General features: G+C 42.6%; 1 protein-coding gene across 1 annotated transcript; it reads right to left on the minus strand.

Moving 5' to 3' along the window:
- Positions 1-133: 133 nt before the first annotated feature.
- oprm1 (opioid receptor, mu 1) lies at positions 134-19,189 on the minus strand. The gene is given in 4 exon segments (XM_048269901.1): positions 134-2,867; positions 3,547-3,911; positions 18,629-18,801; positions 18,803-19,189. Coding segments are annotated over 4 exon segments (1,161 nt in total). The 5' UTR covers positions 18,884-19,189; the 3' UTR covers positions 134-2,325.
- Positions 19,190-19,560: the final 371 nt, after the last annotated feature.

Raw genomic sequence — 19,560 nt, forward strand, 5'->3', positions numbered from 1 at the left:
TCTAACTAGATAGATAGATAGAGCCGGAGGTCTGTGTGGACTGTTGGCCTAGCTGAGCACCGCAGATAACAGCTGACTGCAGGGATGGTCTGCCACTCACCTGGCTCTATTATGGTGCGGATCTGGAGTCAGCCACCATCTTCATCAACCCTATGAGGATACTGAAAGGGCAAATGTGGCACATTTAATTAACACTGCTAACATGAGTGTGGCAAAGTGGCACTCATGCAGTCAGTTCTGTAGAGTTTGCCTAACAGGCTGATAAGAATGTGGCAGAGAAAGAAACTTGTCTGCCGAGGTCACATCAGGGAAATGATGGCTGTAGAGACACATCCACAGGTATGCATAAAATATAGCATAGCCTACAGCCAGTAGTGCAGAGGTGCACAAAGGGTCTTACACACACACAAAAGTTGCAGTGGTTCCAAACACCTCGGCTGTCTCCCCTTTAATTTCCCTCAAGCAAGTCCCCCAGCCACCTTTTATCTGGAACAGTTCCTGCAAAGGAGCTTGTGGGAAGTGGGGTTACAAACACTGTACAATGAGGACGATTATTTGATTTTCAGCGTATGACGAAATCAAATTACTGGGGCTCAGCCAGCCGAGATGCCCCCTAATAAAGAATCTGGTAATAAAGGAGCCAGCCAGCCGCCCCTGCAGATGTAGCTGCCAGGAGCGCTCTGAGGAGAGACCGACGCCAGCCTGTGATGGCGTGGCCCAGATGTGGCGGGGAAGCAGCAAATCCCCTCTTTATCTTAGAGTCAGTTGTTATCAACGGTGGCTGTTTAAAGGGGAAAGCCACCATTTTCCTCTCAGTGGTAAAGTGAACACCTCTCAGTTGTGTAATGAATGTTTAATGCCTCTCAGTGGTATTTGGATTGTCAGTGGCGTCTTGTCGCTTTGAAGCAGAAAAAGGACAACTCTGAGTTCTCCCCAAAATCCACCACACTAGGATACATATAAGCAGTGGTGCTTCATTTTATCTCTGGGCTCATCAAAGAGTGACAGGAAGATTAATGAGATTAGATTCCACCTAGTTATAAAATGTCATCACGTCACTCACTCATATTGTTAACATTCCAGACAAAGTAGTATACCCCAAATGCAACATAAACGCAGTATGTTCAGTATACTGAGATGGATTTATTTAAGTACTTATTTCGTATAAAAACATTCAAAGCCATAATTTATCATGTACAATGATACTCATTGATCAACTGTGATTATTATCACATCAAAATGTAACATTTGGATTCATGCATATTGAAAAATAAGTGGTGTAACATGATTCATTACACAAGAACAAATGTCTTTGACTAACATTTCTATCATTTCAATAGCACAATGACAGCATGTCCACAGTGCAACAAACGCACGGCACCACTGAAACATGACAAGCATCGATCGCTGTGTCACAAAGCTCTGACACAATTGTCACCGGAATCCTTTGGAGTCCACAAACAATGCGTGCTGTTATTTAAGACTGCCGACATTTTGAAAATGGGTACATTACTACATTTCAATTTCAAATACGAGCTTAATTAAACCATCCAAAGCATTGTGTAGTATTTCAAATATATAAAACATACTATTTACATGAAACTAACTGAACTATTTACACATGCCATTTTAAAGGCTTTCAAGGCTGAAGTTGAACTGTTCATCTTTATTTTATAAATATTCAATATATTATATAAATTGAATGTAGTTTCAGTATACAACAATATTCAATGGCACATGTTGAAGAAATAGTTTGTTAGTCTTTGCACTGGTAACTACCTAGAACAAAAAGGCCAAAGATCCACTTTACAAAACGGAAGAGCATTTAAAAAGCAAACAAACAACCTCTGTAAACACAAATTACAGACAATACCAAACCATACATTCTGCAGAACATATATAGCAGACAGCACATAGCTTTTTGTAATGACTTCCAAGACTCTTTGTGAAAGTTGAAACATGAATTCCTTTCCCCGAACAACACATGACATTTACTAAAACCATACTGTATTAGTACATTAAATGGAAAAAAGCGAAGGGCAAGCCTTACTGGGCTTGCAAGCTGACTGCAGCCAAAGCTTGTATCACCATTTCGATTGGCATGGCTCTCTATGTGTATGCTCTTTTTGAATATGCATGTGTGTGCATGGGGTGTGTGTGTGTGCATGTGCATGGTGTGTGTGTGTGTGTGCATGGTGTGTGTGTGTGAAACAGATCACCACGCAAGTTTAGGGCTTACAGCCCTGTGGTCTCCAGCGTGAGCTCGGAATTCATGTCGTCACTGGGCTGCCCGCACACCTCCACCGACGACGTCTCCACGGCTAGTCATACCTGCTGGTTGCTCCGGACCACTGTCTGGCCCGTGGACTGGCCATCACGCCCCCCTGGTGGGTTCCGCGTTCGCGACGAGTTCTGCAGATCCAGCACCGACGGGGTCGGGATGCAGAACTCGCGGAAGCAGCGCTTGAAGTTCTCGTCCAGGAAGGCATAGAGCACGGGGTTGAGGCAGCTGTTGGTGTAGCCCAGCGCGATGCAGAAGTGCCAGGTGACCGTCTGCAGCAGCGACGGCGGGATGGCCACCAGCGCTATGATGATGACGAAGATGTGGATGGGCGTCCAGCAGATGATGAAGACGGCCACCACCACGAGAACCATGCGCGTGATGCGCCGCAGGTTGCGGTCCTTCTCCTTGGAGCCCGACAGCATGCGCACGCTCTTCAGCCGCAGGATCATCAGGCCGTAGCACACCGTGATGATGAGGACGGGCATGACGAAGGCGAAGATGAAGACGCAGATCTTCACCAGGTTCTCCCAGTACCAGGACGGGTGGGGGAACTTAAGGTTGCAGTCAACGATGGGAGCAGGAGCTACAGGGGAGAAAATGGCAGAAGAGTAAAAAGATGAGAAAACACCAGTCAGTTGGAATGAGGGTTTAGTCTTGACTTGACCTTTTCAGAACATGCCAGAGAATGATTTTTGTATTTTTGAGTTGTTTAAATGTCACACATCAGTTTCCCACAGCCTCTTCTGTATGTGCAAAGTGGGATGCTTTGAGATGATCCCCCATTTCAACTGTGCTATGTCGTATCAATTTAAATTGAATCGGCATGTCGTACATTCCAACAGCGGTGGGATTAAAGCATCTCTTTTGCTGACTCATTTCAATCTGCTGATGATTCCCATTTCCTGCCTGCAATTTGTACGGCCAACTCTTCATTCTTCAAATGGATGGGATCAGCAGTTGAGCTGGAGAAGATACACGCACGCTTTTCTGCTGCACTGCACTTGATAAATGCAGAGCCGTCAATGCGGTGAGGAATGCTCAGAGAGCCACAAACCATGTAACGATGTTTACAAAAGGACCATGTCACACCAGCACAAATATTAAATCATACAAAAATCTATAATTTGCAAGTTAGAGTCTGTGTCCGTGTGTAGACAGAGGGTGCCTGCATATGTGTGTGACAGTGTGCTAGGCATCTAGGGGATAGTGATGATGAAAATAACATGTATGATTGTGTGAAGAGAAAGATAAAGTCAACTTACTGTTGTACCCCCTTTCGTCAACAACAGTGGAGGCTAAGATCATGACGGGGATCCCGATGGCCGAGGACAAGATCCAGTTGTACACATTGACAATCTTGGCGTTGCGCGGCGTCCTGAAGTCCAAGGCCTTGACTGGGTGGCACACGGCAATGTAGCGGTCGACACTCATGGTGGTGAGGGTGAAGATGCTGGTGAACATGTTGTAGTAGTCTATGGACATGACGATCTTACACAGAATGTCCCCGAAAGGCCAGGTGCCCATCAGATAGTTGACACTCTGGAAGGGCAGTGTACTTGTGACCAGTGCATCTGCTAGCGCCAAGTTAAATATGTAGATATTGGTGGCCGTTTTCATTTTGGTGTATCTGGATTATGTAAAGAAAGGGGCATGATGGGGCAAGGAGCCAGAGAGAGAGAGAGAGAGAGAGATGGGATGGGGGGATGAAGAGACAGAAAAAGTGAGAATGGGGAAGTGCAAATGGGGAATCCATTAGGGGAAAGCCATTATTAAAGTCCCTCGCTGCCTGGAGTGACTGCAAACAAAGCGAGTTGATATGCAGAATATTCACCAGAGGTGCTTTGATAAAGTGCTCTCATTACTGTGCATTTGAAGTGGGGGGGGGGGATAAAGCCCTGTTCAATAAATGCACTGTATGTAACACTGCCGTGTGCTGTAAGCGCTTGCTGTATGTTTAATTCAGTAGCATGTCGTCATCATCACTACATACTGCCTGGATCCTAAGCTTAGAGAAAAGATTTGCTCAGCAATAATAATGAGTATATCTCTGAATGTGCCTAAAACACGTGGATGGTCTGTATTCATTTCATGCTCATCTGAGGGCATAGATAAGGGTTTTAATATGCGAATGCATGGCATACTGTAGGTGTGCGTGTCTGTCCGCTCGGTTGATGCTGAGCACACTGAAAAGGCATTTCATTTCAGTTAATGTACATGTGGCACTAATTGAATTTAAAAAGCTGATAATACAGACTGTATTCTGCAGGGACAAATACCATAAATGTGATAATCATCTGGTTATTACCCAAAGGAGAGATATGCTTCCGAGTTCACACACATAATTCTAGTCCTTGTGAATCATTTGAAGATGCACTCACCTGTTTGAGTTTCAACAGATATGCATATCAATTTGTATGATGAAGTGCCCTTAACAAGCTGTTGAATCACAGAGATGCAATTATGATTTTAAGGGCAGCACAAGATGCAAGGCTATCTTTTCTTCTCTTCGGCTTTTATTTGTTCTACTTCTTCCAAGGCTACTTCACACACAGTCATAGAGGGAGCTTTGTGGATACCTTTTCAATCAGAGTGAATAAGATCTTTCCCCCCCTCATTTTTCACCCTCATTTGAAGCAATCAGCATCCACTTGTTTAATGCAAAGACTGTTGAATAAACAAAGAATTTGAAAACCAATTCAACTACTGTGGAATATCAATGCAGGCATTTTTCCATATTGATTTCCTTACTGTCATATGTAATTGTCTGTTTCAGATGAATTTCAAATTCATTATTGTAGCACCCATTCAATCTATGCATAAATAGCACAGTTGAAAAGTTTTGTCAATTACCAACATTTGTGTGAGCTCATTCAAGCGTGCTTGTCCAAGAATCGGATCTCCTGGAAGTGGGAATTACATGCAGATGGACTTTTTGAAAGAGTTATGGGAACAGTGAGCTTGCTTGAGCTCACGCCATCTCAATTGAAAGTTCTTGCTTGTCCTCAGGAGCCACTGACCAGGGAACAGATCTTCAACATTCTTTTGGTATTTGTTTCTTTGCCACTGTTATCTGGAACCACTTGGTCTACTGTTATCTAGGACCTCTTGGTCTACTGTTATCTAGGACCTCTTGGTCTACTGTTATCTTGGACCACTGTGAGACATTAGCAGAGAACAGACAAGCTTAGGCTGATCAGAGTATTTCTAAATGAAGCTACAACAACCTCATGAGTGTTGCATTTCTTGCAAGTAATATTCTTAACCATCCATATATAAGATTTGGAAATGAAAAGCACCCTGAGGAGCTTCACAAGAAGATAAAATTGTGTTGGTACAGATTATAGTTACTTAGATTTCTCTTCCTTTCTTCATGAAATACTTGGTGTTTGATTAAAGGAGTGTGAAATTCAACAGAACTACAGCTGTGTTTAAAGAACACACATTTTTAACTCAACAAGTTGAAGATAATCTGGAGTTCATTATAGAGAAAACACAAGCAGGAGGAACGTTTTGTCTTCTAACACGCTAACCCATCACTGAATAACACTAACACTGTCTGAGGATGTGTGTCTTATGTGTGATGGATGCACCCTGAATGTTTATGGTGGTTGTCAGTGAGGCAGAGCAGGCAATCGGCGCATTTTACGTCCCACACACGCATCTGAAACAACACGCAACACTGATACCAGGCATCACAGGACCAGGACCCTGTAAGGGTGAAACAGCCATCACGTCTGCACTTGGCTGAGTTTCAGTTTCTCAGTCTTGCTCCAGTTTGTGAGAAAAGAAGGTTCAATACTCTTGTGCTTCTCTATCTAATTTCTGCACCTGACTTGGAGTGGAGAATAACCTTCTTGAGCAGTAGAACATTGGATGTGAGAACAATCTTCCAGGGCTCTCAGTGTTACTTGCCACAAAGGGGATTCTGGAGGGCTATTGCTGAGCAGAACATAAAACATCGACTTTCTTCACTAATACACCTCAATTAGTGCCAGGTCACACCTATTATGTTCTTAAGACATGAATATTTTGAAAGGGCATTTATCAGCAGGACATTTTTTTTATTATTATTTCTAGCCCTAGGAAATTGTCCGTACAGTAGCGTTGTTGAGTATAACTTAAAGGGATGACAGGCTCACAACACATAGAGCTCCATTGCTTTCAAGCTCTTTGAGGTAGACAGCTCAAGCACTGAGCTTTCCCCACTGATCAAAGCACACTCTAAACCCTGTGGTGCAGCAAGGGTTCGATGGCGCCCTATTAAAAATGAATTCATCCAACCTTGTTATCTTAATGCCACCAACTCTCTCAGAGTCCACTGGAAGTCGGTGGCCCCTCATAGTGCCTTTGTAGTCATGAATTAGAGTCCACTGTGACCTGCCGTAGTGCTGTATTAAAGACACTATTTGAATACCAAGTTCTTGGACGCTACAATCGGAATAGCCCCCTCTCATTAGCTGCAAGGGGGTTTCATGCAACAGTAACTAAATTGAGATGACTTGTGGACGCCAGTGAACATGGTCAAAGACAGTCGGAGACTATAGCCCCTAGTGACATGCAGTTGCATCCAACAACAGTTAAATAATTAAATGAAGCTTATTATGAATGTATACGGACTGTGAACATTTGAGTTTTTTTCCTGCCCTTTCACATCATACCACAACATATTTTTGGAAACACAAGAATTTGTTTCAGTGCATATTTTGAAGCAATTTAATGCAAATGCCACAGTGATAAGGTTGAGACTGAATAAACATCATGCTAAAGACGAGAGATGAAGGGCGGCCATGTTGGGCTCTGACACCTGGCCTGAACACGCTGGTACATCAGGAAGAATAATCCTCCCTCTAAGTGACAGGTGCTGTCAGAGAAAAAAGGGCTTGTGATAGCTTTTGAACTTGCTACCGTTATCAAGCATAGGCACGACAGAAATAAAAGATGCCCCTCCCCCCCAACTCTTTTTCTTTTTTGAAGCCACAACAAGAAACAAAATACATTTTTGACTTTGTCTGAGATGACACTCCAAATCCAGTGACAAAGCCAAGGGTTTAGAAATGTTGCCAGCCTATGATGGTCTGACACAAAAAGTACAAAGAATTAGTTTGTTGAAGGTTGTAACGATTTAAGTGACTATATTCTACTTGCAAAATTGTGAGTTGTGGACATATAGCATACATACACAAAGAAATGCCCCTCAGTTGAGGCTCTCCTGTGTAAGTCACGAGACCAAAGAGTGGATACATTGCTTGTAGCAGAAACCTCAAACTGGTTGGTTGCTTAGGAACACCACTGCACATTCTGCCTGTTATGTCCCTCCACTTCTAGCATCCAGTGGAACCAGTCTAAGTGTTTCCCAAATGAAAATGGACCAACATGTGGGCAGTTTGTATTTTTCTACTCTTTGTAGGCTTCTTCAAAAAGACGAAATCATTTCTTTACAGAAAGTAATTACCCAGAGATCCCTGTTGTTCTCTTTGATATTTAATTGTGTGCAATACAGAGATATTCATGTTTGTCATTGTGACATATTCTATTTATCTCCATTTGACAGTCTTCACGCCTTTGTTCAAAATGAGAGAGTGCAATGGTGGTGACGGACACAAACTGTCAGTCAAACATGCGTTTGCCATTTGTAAAGGCAAATCGGCAGCAGCCATGAAAGAAAGAAAGTTGTCAGAATGGGGGAGCATCCCTGTCAAGGACTGGCATCAAGCGCTCCTTTTTCTCTGCTCTCGTGCAACAGTGCTAGGTCTCCCGCCCGCCTGTCACTCACTCTTGATCCACAAGCGTCTTGGAGAAAGCCAGTCTGCCAGATGGGGTGAGGTAATAGATGATGCTCTATTGGTCGGCAATGAGGGAAATTCTAATCGGAATGTGTCAGAGAGGCGTGACCGAGGCCAAATAAATGATAATGCAAAGAGACAGTCTGCTTGGGTACCTTTGAGAATGGGATCGGCCCGCTGCTCTCCACCATGCTAGACTCTGGCTCTCATCTGGCCCTATTCCGGCACGGACGTGTGATGAGGTCGGGGATGATGCTGCCAAACCCACCAAAGCACTTCCTCCTCGTCTGAAGTTGATGCCGACTGAGCTCTAACTTTCCCCTTTGATCACGTCTCTTATCACCTGGAGGGAGGCTTGGAGCTGTTTCAGTGAGCCATCAGGGCCTCCTGTCCTATTTGCCAGGCAGCTGGGAGGAAGGGACTGACAACAGATTGCCATCCAGAATGTTCCGCTAACAGAGCAACCCCTGGCGATCCCCTCTGCAATCAAGCGAGCAAACTGCTGAATGCTATGCTTGCAGCTTTACAGCCAAAGTTTGAAAAGAGCTTGTGGTTTGTTACTGTCCATCAAATCTACCGTTTCAGCACAGACTAAATTGCTTAACCCTCAAATATTGCTGGATCCTGATCTATTATGTTATTTATCATTATGAAACAGAAACTCTTGATGTGCATTATGCATTGATTTGTGGGTAATGAAGAGCTTGGCTACCTCATACCAGTAGACTGAAGAGAGATTATTTTCAAATGAAGGAAAATTAAAGTGTTGGTGCATTTCCATATGAATATCAAAGCATTTTAGGTCATTTGAAAGATTCAAAGATTTTATTTGTCGCATAGATAGAGATAACTATTGTAAAACATGTAGTGAAGGGACATACTGCTCAACTTCTTCCTCTGTAGTGGTGTCCTGAGGGATCATCAACTATTTATAAAGATAAAGGGCAGCCGTGGCCCACTGGTTAGCACTCTGGACTTGTAACTGGAGGGTTGCCGGTTTGAGCCCCGACCAGTGGGCCGCGGCTGAAGTGCCCTTGAACAAGGCACCTAACCCCTCACTGCTCCCCGAGCACCGCTGTTGTAGCAGGCAGCTCACTGCGCCGGGATTAGTGTGTGCTTCACCTCACTGTGTTTTCACTGTGTGCTGTTTGTGTTTCACTAATTCACCGATTGGGTTAAATGCAGAGACCAAATTTCCCTCACGGGATCAAAAAAGTATATATACTTATACTTATAAAGAAAGATACAAAATAATAAAAAAAAATAAAGAAGGTGCTGCAATGTGTGTAAGTTAGTTAATGTAGTGTAGTTTTAAAAAGTTTTGTGTGATTGCCTGAGGATAGAAATTCCTCCTCAGTCTTTTTTGGTTTTGCCTTGCGGCCACAGAGCCATCAACCTGACCTCAGTGGTCCGAACAGTCTATTGTGAAGGTGTGAAATGTCTTTGAAAATGTTCTGGGCCTTTATTCATGCTCTTCTGGTGTAGATGTCCTGCAGGGCAGAGAGAGGCGCTCTCGTGTTGCCCTTTGAAAAGTAGTGTCCAGGAGCTCATTTTATCCTGCCCTACCTACTATAGGATCCTATCGTATAAAGACAGCAGAAGTGTCTAACACAAGTTAGCATTTCTATATATTATAAGTAAGAGATAACGTTCGCCGATGTGTCCTGTTCTACAGAATTAATGGACGAGGAGGAAGGCAAAGAATTCCTCCGCCCGAGTCCATTGATTCTGTATAACAGGACACCTTGAAGGCTGTTATCCCACTTATCACCCGGTTGCCACTATAGGCCATAGTCATGCCTTTATAGCACGCAAGGGAAACACCCGGTTCCGTTTAAAAACAAGCCGCCCTGTTCAGTTTGCTGTACATCTTTCTATGGCCCTAACAGCAATAGCATGGACAGTTAGCTTTACAGTGGATTCCATTGTGGTGAAGCCTGCTTCCAGGCTCAACCGTCATCCTACTATGGCTGTTATAGTTACCACTTTTTTACCAGATCTAGGCTACTTCATAGGTGTCCCGTTATTCAGAATTATAGCCACCCCACCAGCCAATCAGAAAAGAGTATTTCTGCTCTGATAAATAATCTTAAGGAATAACACATAATATAAATAAAATGCTTAGATTTCATAGCTTTCATATAAAGATACAGTATGATTTCAAAAGAAATTCTGTATTGGATATTATTTGTATGTAGGTTGAAATGTTTATTCTTATCTGTTATGACTATAAAGACCATAACTGTCAACAAAATGGAAGAAGGTAATGCATTATATCATTACACATTAACATAAAAATAGCAGTAATTCAGTTATTTTACTCGGAATATTACAGTTTCTGTACAACAAATCAAGATTTGTATCTATTTGTATCTATTTTTGATAAATCTATAACAAATAATACCTTTTTTAAACACAAACTGAAACTGCTCTTAAGAGTGCAACTGAGAACTGTTAACTTTTTTCATAAAAAATAAACACCTCAAATGAAATACTACAGAAGAACCTTATTAATGTATCAAAATGAGCAATGAACCTCTAACTTAAACCAAAGCTACTTAACTCCATGTGGTTTTGAGAAGCAGAGCAATCAGAGGGGAAGCCATGTTTTCCACTTCCGCTCCCCTTCTAAAGGGATCCCCAGCTTCAGCAGCCCAATTCCATCCATGTTTTCTTTCTTTCGATTGGGAGGAGATCTGGCACCTATTTAATAGGCTCATGATTAATGCAGTGAGCCCGAAGCAGGGGTTTGAAATGAAAAAGCTTCTGGTGAATAAAAAGTGCTAAATGAACTGCTCCTGAGTTTTCCCCAGAGATAAGGCGGGAGCTCGGTAACAGTGCGGCCCAAATTATAATGTTGATATTGTATGTATAATTGAGAAGGCTGTTGGGTGCCAGCTTAACATTTTTAACGTTACAGCCATGGGCCTACACACCTCTCTGGATCTGAAGCATGGACGTAGGTTTGCATGGGGACTATGGTGACTTATCCCACCAATATCTTGGGATGACAAAATTGTCCCTACCAATATTTTAGTCATTGATATTCTGTTTGTTGTGAAGACATATCCTATTCATTTTGATATTCTCATAAACTGCACGTCTCCAGGACAACCAGTTTAGACATGCTATCATTTGAGTGTCTGAAACCAAAGGGGATTTATCTGACACTCACGTGAAGGTCTTAAAGCATACTTGTCGCGTTTGTGGCAGACTCAGAGAAGGCAATCATCAAAGGGACTGAGCGGGTAGTTTTACATCAAACTGCTTTTCACTCTCCCTAGAGAATGTTTTTAACGTCAAAATGCACCAACAGCATGTTACATGCAAAGATAATTTTTGGGTCCTTTCAGTCTCAATCTACTTGAATGTTATGCTACTCCATTTAATGGGGAACCCATCTTGAGCACGCACAAATGAGAGATAGTGGCAGGTTCCAGTTGGTTCATAATCGTTGATAATTATTATCTCCTTTTTAATGTAGGAAACTTAAAAGGAAGACATGAACGCAACAAAGACGAGGCTAGAGGAGATTGCGGAGTTCTATGGTTCACACTGACCATTTATAAACTGTGAGAGGGCACTAACATAGGCTGCACTCACTGTGATTTGGAAAATGGAAAAGGGTTGTGTCCCTATCGCAGCTGATACCAAACCTATGCCCTTGCTCTGAAGCAACACATGAGCACCAAGAGTGACAAGGAAGCTGAAGGTATTCAGTTTAAAAACTATCAAAAATAAATCAAATGTGCTTGCCGTGTAAAATCCATTAACCACCTTATGGCCATCGACTCAGTGGCTTAGTTGGACATGAACACAAAATGTAGCAATGGACTAGACATTTAACAGCCTAAGTCAGATAATTAACTCCAAAGACACAATTAGCTCCAACGGTTCTCCCTCTGCCAGTAATGGCACTCTGACTGTAAATAAGGACAGCAATGTTGGTAAAACAAAGCAGTAGGATCTCCTTTAACATTCAACCTGATATCAGCATTACATTATCTCAAACATGCAGGCTGCGTTTCAGGTCAAGGTTGTTGGCAGTCATGCTTAGCAGCCACTCAAATTTCACTCTTCCTTGGTGTGATTCTGAGGCTCTGTGTGGATGACTGGGATTGTTTATGGCTCCATTTGAGCCACTATTTGTTTCCCATTTATGGAGCTAGGGCTGTGTACAAGCGTTATGTACAAGCGCTGTATACCAGTACTGTGTACAAGTGTTGGAGTGTTTGGCCTGAACACTGAATTGACAACTAGAGGACCATGGGCTATTAATTGAATTGCAAGAATTGCATGGGCATAGCACCACCATTTTTCACCTTGACAAAATGAGGCACTGTTCTGGCCATTGTGACTTTTAAGGTATGACATAAAATCTTTATATTTATCTTTACAAGCGTTCTGACAGTGATGGGCACGACCATGCCAGGGCTGTTGTCCCCCATTTCTGAGCTGATTTCTGGGATGTCACCGCGGATGTGTGCTTTAATATTGTGGGTCTTTCTAGACCATGTTTCTTGTGTCCTGCTCTCTGACAGCTACCTGCTGTCCTCTGCCATGTCTGCAAAGTAATAGTGTGTCTTCCCATGAGAAGGCCACGGCTGGCAGTGCTTACTCAATGCTACTATTGTTTCTTTCATTTTATTTTTCTATTGTACTGTCTTGAGGAAGGCTTAATGTCTAATCTAGTTTCTTTCTAAGCAGATGCTTTTTACTGTTTTCAGACTATTACTAGACCATGGCCTTTTATGTTTGAAATACAATCAACTCATAATTCGACCTAAAATGTACCATATTTGAGTGAATACACACAAATGTGGCTGTCAACACAGGTTTTGTAACGGATGGCTAAAGCATACTTTACACATGCTGTGCAGCCCATGCCCAGAACCATGGTCAATAATGCGAGATCAAACGCAAATGTCAAATCCTATATAAAGGCATAGCCTTGCGCTGATTACAAATTCAGGTTAACACACACATAAACACCTGTAGGCCTACTGTATTTCAGAGAATATTTACTGGCTTACTCCATATTTACTCTGCAAAAACACAAGACTAATGTACATTCATGTAGGTGAATGGCACCGGGTTGCTGGGTTACATGAAGGAAGAACTCAAACCTTTCCTCCATTCAATTCCCATCTAAGGCCCTTGCAAATGTACCCGCATTGTGTAATGGACAGTAATATTGCCGGAACATGCGTGGTGATCAATTAACCACTCTCTTCTGGTGCCAGCTGGGAACTAATGCATGTTGTGGGTGCCATTACCGACTGGGCAAGGACTTGCATCTAAGTGAAGGGCAAACAAAGTCTTCCAAAACATTGCACATTGCAAACAGACATGATGGGTCAGTGGAGGAAATTGGCTGTTCAGAGAGGACAGTATGGCCCTCCATTTGTGCCTTGGCCCTGTCAGTCTTACAGCTGTGGCTGAGATTAACAGCCAGCACTATTGATAATTTCTGTGGGCTCTAAATAAATGATAAGAGAATCATGGAGTCTTAAATTCGAACGCAAACAGAGGAAGAGATATGATGGCCATTTGAGAAAGGTCAAATTTTCATTATCGGTAAATGTCTCCTTCTATAATAGGCAGCAATCACATTTTCATATTGATCTTTTTTCCATCTTCCTTTGAAAAAAAGCCAAGAGCAAATCAACAATTGCTCCCTTCACGATGTGGTCTTGTTTTCCCAAACAATAAAAAAAAAAAACCGTTAGCACCTTAGAGCGTCATCAAGAAAATGCAATGCTTCTGGGAAACCTTTGTTATCAGTGTTGCTAGCGTGCAGTTTTCCCACTCTCCCCTTCCCCTTTTTTGTCTTCCTGTCACTCTTCACAGGTATGATGTTGCTCAAGACGGGTGGGAGTGGCAGGGTAGATAACATGTCTCCATGACAATGCATGGTCTTCCTCTCTGTGACCCATGTGCCCCCGCCCCCACACACACACGAGTGAAAGAGAGAGACTGAAATAAAAGAAATGCAAAAAAAGTGATTTTCCAAATGATTGTCAGATGCCGAGTCACAGTGAGTGTCACTTGATGCCGCGCGGCTTCTGAATGGTGTAAGCAGTGGCAGTGCTGCAAGGGCTCCAGGGGGAAATGCAATGAGTGGACGGGGTAATTACTTTTCACTGGGGGCGCCATGAACATCCATCCATTTTATTACTAAAATTGCTTAAGCTCAGGCATTCATTTGTTGGTTGCTACAGAAAAACAAAGACAAAGAACCAAGGTTACTCTCGAGTGTGGAAAATATCAATGTGGCAACAGCTTGTGTGTAAAGAATAGTGACCTTGACAGTCAAGTTAGTGGATGGATTGACTGAAAGCCTTTTCTGTCATTTCACCTAATTTGACCTTTTCCACTAAGTGAAATGTCAAAGAGTTATGACAATACTCAGCTGGAGACAAGTAATATGACACTCTGTCCCATAGCAACATGAAATCACTGAAGCATCCCTGTCAAACAGCACTAATGACAGCAGGAAGGTCGACAAGTCTTTGTTCCGCTCCAATCGGGATATTGATCAAGGGATGGGAGCCAGCACAGGAGTGCACTAGTTAGGAGTCACCGCGCATCCTAATGAAGCATACGCTGAAACAGGCAAGGTGTGAGGCTACTAAATGCCATCCTCACGCAGTGATTTGTTTTGACTCTGAAGGGTGAGGCTAAGTCATTTGCCTCATCCCCTATCCCCAAGAGTGGGAATGGAGTGATTTGCAAGTACCTATTGACAGCTCCATCAAAGATGGACATTTCATCATACTTAATGGGACCCTATGCAGTTTTGGCTATTTCGTCGCCGTTTTCTCACTTTTTGCTCGCAGTTTTTTTTCCACAGAGCTCCCCCTACAGCTTCAGAATATACAGTATATATTTTACAACACTCCTCGCTTGGTCAGTCTGCCGTTTCCTCTTTTCCTGTTCCTCCGACAACTGTTAACTCGCGTTTTTTTTTCCGCCGGCTCTGCCATAACGAAAATCTGAGAAACTCCATCGCTACCTTGTTCTAGCCAGTGCCTGGCGAGTATGTGTGTAGTGCAGTAAAGCAATTTATTACATTGCGAGACCACAACACTTTCTGACTCTGAGGCCGGTGGCCTGCCGGACCAAAGTTGCAAGGCTGTTTTTTCCGCTCACAGACGCTAGGGAGAAGCGAGAAGGCCACCATTCAACCTGGAAAAAGTCATATAACCATTCCAATGACTCCAAAGCTGTTAAGTTAAGGTAAATTAAGCTAAAAAACCAGCATAGTTCCCCTTTAAATGTTCCCTCACAATGCTATCGACATCACCTTTCATTTGTCCTTGTCATGTTTAGATTTCTACTGAAAATATACATATGAGAGAAGGCCAAAATATGTACTGTCTTCTTTGATCAGCTTATTACAGTAATTTCCTGTGTATTAGCCGCATTGTGTATAAGCCGCAGGACAGTGTTTTATGCAAGTTAAAAGAAACAAAACCATATTAATACCATATTAACTGCACACATGTATTAACCTCATAACTGAAGAAATAGTCTGGAAATTATGATATGTTTAATTAAGATGCCAGATGTTATATATTTTTTCAGTGTTTGTTGCACTCAATATTCCAGTTCCATCTTGGTTATGGGGTGGGATGAATTACCCTGTGTGGCGGGCCAGGCTTGGTTATGGGGTGGGAAAAATTACCCTGTGTGGCGGGCCAGGCTTGGTTATGGGGTGGGATGAATTACCCTGTGTGGCGGGCCAGGCTTGGTTATGGGGTGGGATGAATTACCCTGTGTGGCGGGCCAGGCTTGGTTATGGGGTGGGATGAATTACCCTGTGTGGCGGGCCAGGCTTGGTTATGGGGTGGGATGAATTACCCTGTGTGGCGGGCCAGGCTTGGGCCATTGTGCGCTAGCAGTTCCACTAGTAACCTTAAGGTGCTGATAACTACAAGATCATAGGTTAGATTTCTGAAAAACTCAACACACTGTCTGTATACCCCACCTGTATACTTTAAGTTATACAAGATTAGGATGAAAGTATTTGTCTAAATAAATAAAGGTTTTACTGTGTCTATGTGATGCTCTACCAAATGTTTAATTGTGAAAGAGAGTAAACCTCTTCATTGTGAGAAGTGTTTGTAAGGCCGGAGTCTGAGATATTTCTCTGCTGTAGTGCAGATGGTTTCAGACATGGCTTGATGGATGACCCCTGTAAACCAATATGGAATCAACATGGCATTCTGTCTTAAATATCATTAGTGAACTGGCAAATGGCTGATAACAGTTTTACCGGTTTTAATGAGGTTTGTTTTTTAGAATGATTCCATCTGATTCATAGAAATTCTTTTAAGACGCTGTACAATAATCTGGACACTTCGACAAAATATTTCCCTTCAGGGGTTAAACATAGACAAGCGGTGTCTGCTGTTGTCTGAAAAACAAAATGGCCTTTAGGTTACCCGTCCATAGAGCAGCAGAGGCTGGAACGGATGCGGCCCTTATCTGGCCTCAGGTCAGCTGGCTCCGTGCCAGATCTGGGCCAAATCTGTTCCAGTGTCAGCTGCAATGTGGTCGGCGACAGCGACTCTCTTCCGAGTGATTTTTAACCTTGCCTTTGTAGATAGGTTTGAGCTAGGCTTGTTTAAATGCTGTGAGAGTACCGTAGCTGTGTGCAGTGGACTGAAGCTCAAGATCAGTAGATTTCCAGACTATCAAGACCCTGTCACCTCAAAGATTTTTTTCAATAACATGGCACTTACGGTGTGAACAGCCTGCACAAAATACTTCTATCGCTGACAGGGTAGCTTGAGTAGTGAGCTGTTTTACTCACAAGACAGTTATTTACACCATGTCTTGTTTGTGATAGCTACACTGAAAAAAATCTGTCAGGTTGCATCAAAAACATTCTCACAGCCAGAGGTATTTTTTTAGAAGGAGATGCATTGAAAGAAAAATAATAGATTATGTTGTTAATGATCAAAATACTATCAGATAATATGATTTATATTCTCATAGAGTATATTAGACAGATTAGTTTATGGGATAGATTCATTCATTGGAATTTAAAACCACTCTCTTAGTCTGATGGTTTGCATGCACACTTTGGAGTGAATTTGTGGATGACGATAACAGACAGATTGTGTGTATATCATGTTCTACACTCCCATATTGTGATAATTGATTGTAGTACTTTTATGATGCTCTGCTGTGATCCATTATAGTTGTAATGGCATCCAGCCTAACCCTTAGTGCATGCTTATGTCCCCCACTCTATGTCACTCAGTAACAATATCATATGTCTCTTCATATTTCACAACCAACCTATTCAAAGGTAGCCTACAACAGTGTGTGTGTACAGGCAATATGAGATAATATGATATTTCGACTGCTTTTGTGCGATTTCACTAGCTACTACGCATGCAGAAGGTGCATAAACGAATTAGCGCACATTTATGCTGAACAACTGCACGTTATCATTTAGAAACACGTGAGACTAGTCAGATATTGACACCATCTCTGAAATGTAATGTCTGTGTGAGTGTTGGCAATCACGGACTGCTTACGCGCAAAGCGATCATAACGGGCGAAATGAGTTTTGGTTAAATGGAAAGCCCACTCAATTCGCCTGGTCCCCTTGTCTCCCAGTGCGTAATGTCGCGTGCATCTTGTACTGCCTCTAAATATAAAAATAATGTAGCTAAATATTACAAATCATAAGTTAACCCCAGGCTTGTGAGCAAATCCAAATCATGAAATGTAACACGTCGAGTCGAGCACTCTGATTTAGGTATCAATGTCATGTCGAAACATTAGGCTATCTATGCCTCTGAGGGAGAAGAGTGGTCCGTCATTGGTATCGTGTATTCCTTTTAGGCAAATCTTGTTAATAACAAATTACTAATTAGTTTATAACTAACAATAAACAATTCCAGGATACATAACCAACGACACACGAAGCACACATCAAGGCGCTCCTCGTTTTACATTAACGTGAAAACAGTAGTGAAACAGTAGTGTGCCACCAGATTTGTACATGAAACGGTAACATGCAATCATATTTCTGTGGCATTTCAGTCTAAAAAAATCCATGCGTTTAACATGTCCACTAAGTATGTCGAACTTCAAAACATTCCATCGACATTAGAGATACAAAGTCAATTGATATGTGAACTGAATTCTACCATATTTCCAATGTGGCGCGTCGCCACGCACGTCCTACAATTAACAATAAAAATGTACCATCGTGGAATATGATCAGTCGGGCTACAGATTTTTTAAGTCGAACTGTGCCATTTCTTAAGAAGACAGTCTTTGTTCACATCCAAGCGGATGATATTCGGTGTCGTTACTACACATTTAAATGGGTATTTAAGGGTATTATCTGGGTACAGGGGGTAAACAAAAACTTTACATCAGCTGTCAACAGGTGAAATCATGTGATATTCATGTTAACCATCATCCTGCTGTCAAATTTATGATGCTGTCACCATGGCAATGACCTCTGCACCGTGAACTGGTGCAAACCAAACTTGTTGCGAGAATTCCGAGAACCTTCACTTGAGGAACTTCTTACCTTATAATCACATACATGACCAGGACATTGCCGACCACCCCCACCACGCAAACGATAGAGTAAACCGCGGTGATGATGATGGCGATGACCACGGGCGTCGAACCTTTATCCTGCACTGGCGGGTCACATCTCGAATTATTGGCGTCCAGTTGAGTCAGGTTATCACTCAAGTTTCAAACAGTATACACTGTTGTTCAGCAACGCAGAGTTGGAGTACTGGTACCCAAAGTCAGAGCCGTTTCCTGCCCCGGCCATTTCTTACACGAGTGTATCTTTTCTGCGCTCCGAATACACGCACTGCAGGCAAGGCGCACGGCACGGCACTGTTCACCACTTTCTGGAATGCACCGTATAGCTTCTACCTGCCCGAAACCTTAGCACGGAACCCTGAGTATAGCGTGCGGTTCAGCAACGATCTGCCACAGTCAACTACCTTGAAATACGGTAAGGAGTCTGTCCAGAAAAAAAGAAAACGGGTCGCGTGAGAGGCTCTATCTCGACATTTGGCAATCATACAGTTCAAACGGAACACTCTGAGCGCGTGTTCATTATATCAAGCTACATGACGTCACACCTCGTAAAGCACATGACCCCCAGCAGAAGTGTTTTGAAAATTGCCCGTGCTCTCTGAACACATTTTCGTGCTGGTGCTGTTCTTTACGTTTTCCTAAGTTCCTTACCCGTTATTTATCACCACACACCTTCAACCTATTCTTTTTTGTCTTTTACATGATTGAAACACGCTTCCTTAGCCTTAGCCTATATTGGAAGAGTTATAAGGAGCAGACATGGCCCCATGCAGTAGGTCTCATACTTCACCTCAGCTTCATTTGAACTTGCTTGAATGCCATTATTACAACCTATAAAGGTAAGCGATTCTGGGTGGCGTCATATTTGAAGCAAACATCAACAAAACACCAGAGAACTCGCAG

Source organism: Alosa alosa, chromosome 18 (assembly GCF_017589495.1).
Source record: "Alosa alosa isolate M-15738 ecotype Scorff River chromosome 18, AALO_Geno_1.1, whole genome shotgun sequence".
NCBI classification, from domain to species: domain Eukaryota; kingdom Metazoa; phylum Chordata; class Actinopteri; order Clupeiformes; family Clupeidae; genus Alosa; species Alosa alosa.